General features: G+C 43.5%; 1 protein-coding gene across 2 annotated transcripts in view; it reads right to left on the bottom strand.

Annotated features, from left to right (window-relative positions):
- Window positions 1–5,403: 5,403 nt before the first annotated feature.
- The window catches only part of skic8 (SKI8 subunit of superkiller complex), a 127,148-nt gene continuing 125,701 nt past the window's right edge, over window positions 5,404–6,850 (bottom strand). For both annotated transcript variants that reach the window (XM_070865194.1, XM_070865193.1), the window contains exons 10-11: window positions 5,964–6,042; window positions 5,404–5,814 (exon numbers count right to left, since the gene is read on the bottom strand). In XM_070865194.1, the coding sequence (XP_070721295.1) occupies window positions 5,725–5,814; window positions 5,964–6,042 (169 nt within the window). In that variant the 3' untranslated portion in view covers window positions 5,404–5,724. The remainder of the gene's footprint in view (window positions 5,815–5,963; window positions 6,043–6,850) is intronic.

Raw genomic sequence — 6,850 nt, 5'->3', positions numbered from 1 at the left:
TGAGCGTGTTGGCAATTAGCCTGATTTGTACGTAACACAGTCCTGTGCAAGAACGCTCAAATCATAAGGCTGAATCAGATTCCACTATTTGCCACTAGCTGGAACGCTGTTTATTTCAGAATGGCATGAATGATTAAACCTATTCTATAAGTAATTTAAATAATGTTTGATAAATTATTTCATAAATGTGTGAAAGCATAAGACATTTTAGACTGATAGACTGTTAACATACAGATCATACAAAGTTATGATTTTAATAGAGTTTGAACTGACATTGCATGATTAAATTTACCTTTCTTCTTTACAAAATAGATTGTACAGGACCTTAAATGTCAAGTTTAGCCATGTGACATTCTATGGTCATGAAGGAGCGAGCGCCAGAATTAGCTTTGTATATAAATTAACACTGCCCTGCATACAGTAAAGCTGAGGTCTTCGATGTCCACCTGGCTCCATAATGTCTGGAATTATGGAAGATGTTTTTTGTCTCAACAACTTAAATGTACTATAAAAATGTAATGTAGAAAAATATCCCAAGGTGATTCACAGAGGTGTAATCTGACAAAAAATAGATGGAGATATAAGGAGGGGGTCATTAAAAGCTTGGTCAAAGAAGTGGGTTTTGGACGACCTTTTGAGGAGAGGGAGGTGAAGAATTAAGAGTGTGGGGCCTACAATGGTCGCTAATGGTAGGGCAAAGGGGGTTTGCACCAGTGGCCGGTTAGAGGAACAGAGAATTGGGGGAGGGTTGTTGTATATGCTCCTTGGTAGCTTCCACATGTACTTTGACAACATCCAGCTCCACCTCTCTGCACAGTCTCTAAATTGTCTGACTGCTTGTCCGATGATAAGTTTCCTCCAAATAAACATTGGGAAGGCCAATGTCTTTGGTTCCTAGCCACCAACTCCAGATGGTCAAGGAGAATTTGGGTCTTCAACCAGAAATTAGCTGCTCAAATTCCCCTTTTGCATCACTCAAGATCCTGCTGTATCTTACCTTTCCAGGCCGTACATATGAGGTCTACTTTACACCAGTACAAACTGTTGCTGGTTTTAATAATGGTGTGAAGTACACTATTTTCCTGCCTGAATAAGCAAATGCCAACGAGGCAACTGGAGCCATCTTAATCTTCATTGTTTTTGATTCCAGGTTGTTTTACTCAAGTATGGGTCAAAAGCTAGCACCTGTATATTAAATAAAATTGATGCCAATTTTAGATTTGTGCTCTTAAAACGAGAGGATTTTAAATGACATCGAGAACATCCAGTTGCTACATAGAGAATGGAAAAAAAAAACATCTAGCAGGAGTGTCATAGCTGGAAAACTACCAAATTCAGGTTCTCCCTCTGAAGTGAAATTAAAGACTTGCATTTATATAGCACCTTTCATGGCCTCAGGACTACCCAAAGCACTTTACAACCAATGAACTGCTTTTTGAAGTGCAGTCACTATTGTAATGTGGGAAACGCGGCAGCCAATTTGCACACAGCAAGCTCCCACAACCAGCAATGTGATAATCTGTTTTTAGTGATGTTGGTTGAGGGATAAACATTGGCCAGGACACTGGGGAGAACTCTCTGCTCTTCTTCAAAATAGCATTTTGGGATATTTTATGTCCACTTGAGAGGGCAGACGGGGCTTCGATTTAACATCTCACTGGAGCTGCGGGTGGATTCACTCTGGAATACCGCGATGCTGAGGATGTTGTGAATAGCACGTTTAGTGAGTTGGTCACACCGCAGGTAAAGGTTACTCAGGCAGATAGGGAATGGGTGACCATCAGGCAGAGCAGTGGAAGGAAGGTAGTGCAAGTGTCCCCTGCGGTCATCCCCCTCCAAAACAGATACACCACCTTTATGGTGCTGTTGTGGGGGAATGACTCATCAGGAGGGCAGCAGCAGCCAAGTTCATGACAACATGGGTGGCTCTGCTGCACAGGAGGGCAGGAAAAAGTGGGAGAGCTATAGTGGTAGGGAATTCCATTGTAAGGGGAATAAGCATTTCTGCTGCCTCAATCGAGACTCCAGGCTGGTATGTTGCCTCCCTGGTGCAAGGGTCAAGGATGTCTCGGAGCAGCTGCAGGGCATTAAACTAATATGGCAGGGGGATGGGAACCTATGCAGGGAGACAGAGGGAAGTAAAATGGAGGCGGAAGCAAAAGATAAAGTGGAAAAGTAAAAGTGGAGGGCAGAGAAACCCAAGGCAAAAATCAAAAAGGGCCACATTACAGCAAAATTCAAAAGGGACAAAGTGTGTTAAAAAGACAAGCCTGAAGGCTCTGTGCCTCAATGCGAGGAGTATTGGTAATAAAGTGGACGAATTAACTGCACAGGCAGCTATTAACGAATATGATATAATTGGGATTACAGAGACATGGCTCCAGGGTGACCAAGGCTGGTAACTCAACATCCAGGTGTATTCAACATTCAGGAAGGATAGACAGAAAGGAAAGGGAGGTAGAGTAGCATTGTTGGTTAAAGAGGAAATTAACCAATAGTAAGGAAGGACATTAACTTGGATGATGTAGAATCCGAATAGTAGAGCTGCAGAATACCAAAGGACAGAAAACACTAGTGGGAGTTGTGTACAGATCACCAAACAGTAGTAGTGAGGATTGGGACAGCATCAAACAACAAATTAGGGATGCGAGCAATAAAGGAACAGCAGTTATCTGTACTGGTAGCAATATGGTGGAGGAGGATTTCCTGGAGTGTATTAGGGATGGTTTTCTAGACCAATATGTCGAGGGACCAACTAGAGGGCTGGCCATCCTAGACTGGGTAATGAGAAAGGACTAATTAGCAATCTTGTGCGAGGCCCCTTGGGGGAAGAGTGATGATAATATGATAGAATTCTTTATTAAGATGGGGAGTGACAGTTAATTCAGAGACTTAGGATCCTGAACTTAAGGAAAGGTAACTTCGATGGTATGAGACGTGAACTAGCGAATGATACTTAAAGGGTTGACAATGGATAGGCAATGGTAAACATTTAAAGATCACATGGATGAACTTCAACAATTGTACATCCCTGTCTGGAATAAAAATGAAACAGGGAAGGTGGCTCAACCTTGGCTAACAAGGGAAATTTGGGGATAGTGTTAAAACCAAGGAAGAGGCATATAAATTGGCCAGAAAAAGCAGCAAACTTGAGGACTGGGAGAAATTTAGAATTCAGAGGAGGACAAAGGGTTTAATTAGGAGGGGGAAAATAGAGTATGAGAGGAAGCTTGCTGGGAACATAAAAACTGACTGCAAAAGCTTCTATAGATATGTGAAGAGAAAAAGATTAGTGAAGACAAACGTAAGTCCCTTGCAGTCAGAATCAGGTGAATTTATAACGGGGAACAAAGAAATGGCAGACCAATTGAACAAATACTTTGGTTCTGTCTTCACGAAGGAACAAATAACCTTCCGGAAATACTAGGGGACCGAGGGTCTAGTGAGAAAGAAGAACTGAAGGAAATCGTTATTAGTCAGGAAATTGTGTTAGGGAAATTGATGGGATTGAAGGCCGATAAATCCCCAGAGCCTGAGTCTGCATCCCAGAGTACTTAAGGAAGTGGCCTTAGAAATAGTGGATGCATTGGTGATCATTTTCCAACAGTCTATCGACTCTGAATCAGTTCCTATGGACTGGAGGGTAGCTAATGTAACACCACTTATTAAAACAGGGAAAGAGAAAATGGGTAATTATAGACCGGTTAGCCTGACATCAGTAGTGGGGAAAATGTTGGAATCAATTACTAAAGATGAAATAGCAGCGCATTTGAAAGACAGTGACAGGATCGGTCCAAGTCAGCATGAATTTATGAAAGGGAAATCATGCTTGACAAATCTTCTAGAATTTTTTGAGGATGTAACTAGTAGACTGGACAAGGGAGAACCAGTAGATGTGGTGTATTTGGACTTTCAAAAGGTTTTTGACAAGGTGCCACACAAGAGATTGGTGTGCAAAATCAAAGCACGTGGTATTGGGGGGTAATGTAGAGAACTGGTTGGCAGACAGGAAGCAGAGTCAGGATAAACGGGTCCTTTTCAGAATGGCAGGCAATGACTAGTGGGGTGCCGCAGGGCTCAGTGCTGGGACCCCAGCTATTAATATACATCAATGATTTAGATGATGTGTAATATCTCCAAGTTTGCAGATGACACTAAGCTGGGTGGCAATGTGAGCTGTTAGGAGGACACTAAGAGGCTTCAGGGGGACTTGGACAGGTTAGGTGAGTGGGCAAATGCAGTATAATGTAGATAAATGAGAGGTTATCCACATTTGTGGCAAAAACATGAAGGCAGAATATTATCTGAATGACGGCAGATTAGGAAAAGGGGAGGTGCAACGAGACCTGGGTGTCATGGTACATCAGTCATTGAAAGTTGGCATGCAGGTACAGCAGGCGGTGAAGGCGGCAAATGGCATGTTGGCCTTCATAGCGAGAGGATTTGAGTATAGGAGCAGGGAGGTCTTACTACAGTTGTACAGGGCCTTGGTGAGGCCTCACCTGGAATATTGTGTTCAGTTTTGGTCTCCTAATCTGAAGAAGGATGTTCTTGCTATTGAGGGAGTGCAGCGAAGGTTCACCAGACTGATTCCCGGGATGGCAGGACTGACATATGAGAAGAGACTGGATCGACTGGGCCTGTATTTTAGAAGAGTGAGAGGGGATCTCATAGAAACATATAAAATTCTGCCAGGACTGGACAGGTTAGATGCAGGAAGCATGTTTCCGATGTTGGGGAAGTCCAGAACCAGGGGTCACAGTCTAAGGATAAGGGGTAAGCCATTTAGGACTGAGATGAGGAGAAACTTCTTCACCCAGAGAGTTGTTAACCTGTGGAATTGCCTACCGCAGAGAGTTGTTGAATATATCCAACGAACTGGCATCAAGAGGAAATTAGGTATGGCCCTTACGGCTAAAGGGATCAAGGGGTATGGAGAGAAAGCAGAAAAGGGGTACTGAGGTGAATGATCAGCCATGATCTTATTGAATGGTGGTGCAGGCTCGAATGGCCTACTCCTGCACCTATTTTCTATGTTTCATTTGAAAGCAAACTGTTCCAAATTAATTTGTGCATTTAAAAAATGTTATTGCTGTTTTCCTTGCGTTTAAGTGGATGAAAATATTGCTGTATTAATAGTATTTTCATTACCATTCCCACAATGGTGCCAGATCTCTCAGCCCTACACAACACTTTCTCTTACGCATTTCACATTACAGACTTGCATGATGATCTTTAGTGGTTTCAAACAGAAGTGGCAACAATTTGTTTTCTGTCAGCAACCTAAACTTCGGCCCAGGAACACAGAGCTAAGTGGCAGAGACATCAATTCGTCCCGATACAGCAGCTCAAATCAGCGAGCATTCCTATCCGTGCGCGGTGTGGAATTAGGCCACAACCACATTTATAAAACCAAGTTTATTTCAGCAACTTCAAAAATAGAACAAAAGACAATACACCTTACACAAGGGATACAGCAAAAACTCAAAACACAATAAAAGTTTTCTTATATGGGCAAAGTGTTCCATATACACCAAATTAAAATAAAACAAGGAATAGTTTAATCCAGGCAGATTTCATGATGGCTCCTTTGGTTTCATAAAGTATTGTAACTGCAGATTTCTGCCGTCATAAAAAGCATGTTACTGGTCTTGAAAATTCCCAGAGAGGCACCAGTTTGTCAGCGTGGGTGCAGGTTTACACTTGGAACAGTGGGAGAAAACTTCAGATCGGACAGTCATAAATGTGGATCTCACGATCATCTGCAACAGAGACTATCTTGGATCCATTTCCATTGTATTTAGCACCCCAGACCTGTGGAGAATGTAAAACGTTTATACTTAAAAAGGTCTACTTCGTGAGGCCTTTTAGATCAGCAAGGGAACAGAGCTACAATATGTACAGCGCAGAATACAGTTAACTGCTGGCGAGGTTTGAAACTGTCCGATTGGAATGAAAGTTACCTGATCCAGGTGATCAAAGAAAGTGTGCACACAACTTCTTGAGCTAGCGTCCCAAACCTTGACACTTTTGTCAGAAGAGCTGATACAGAAGAGAAGAAGCTGGTTAAAAACAATTCTTTAACAAACTCTCTCTGAGGGTGCCTGAGCTGCCCCCAGTCGTTTCCACACATCGTCTAAAGGCTAGCTTTACAGTGGCACTGGGCAAAGGCTGACTGACTGTCCTCCGAGCTTTAGGCCTGCCCTTTGGCCCTTGCTGTGCATCACTGAGAAACTTGGCAAAAAAGGCAAGGAAAAAAAAAAGGAACTTGAACAAATGTTACTCTCGGATAAAAAATAGGTGTATGGCTGTACAAGTTGTATTGCAGTTCTGTAGCTGGATTTGATGACATTACTATACTCATCATCATAGGTGGTTCCTCGAACGAGGATGACTTGCTTCCACAAGTTCACAGATGTTTCAATGAAGGACCCGATGTTCCAGTCCTGAACTCCAATTGAGAGGATGGAAGATGCCTGTGCGTGGATTTTTTTAACGCGTGGTAACTGTTGCACATCAGCCACCACACGGGCTTGACAGAGCTAGGCCTTTATCCACTGGGAAGGGTTAACCAGAACGACTGGAGACCAGCTCTGCTGCACGGACCTAGTAAGCACACATATCAGTGTGGGCTGGCCCGTGCTGCCCCTGGGCCCTCGGCTCTTCTGGGCCAGTACCCTCATTCACCGCACTTCCGCCACGATCCCTCACCGCTCCTCGCCACAAAAACACTCGCCGCACTTCCGCCACGATCTACCGCCGCACCTCCGCCTCCACACCAAACATTCGCCGAACCTCCGTCACGATCACCCACTAAATCTCAGCCATAATCACTCCTCCGCCCCGATCA

Source organism: Pristiophorus japonicus, chromosome 21 (assembly GCF_044704955.1).
Source record: "Pristiophorus japonicus isolate sPriJap1 chromosome 21, sPriJap1.hap1, whole genome shotgun sequence".
Taxonomy (NCBI): Eukaryota; Metazoa; Chordata; class Chondrichthyes; family Pristiophoridae; genus Pristiophorus; species Pristiophorus japonicus.
Note: the sequence above shows the minus strand (reverse complement) of the source record. Positions and strands in the feature narration are given on the sequence as shown.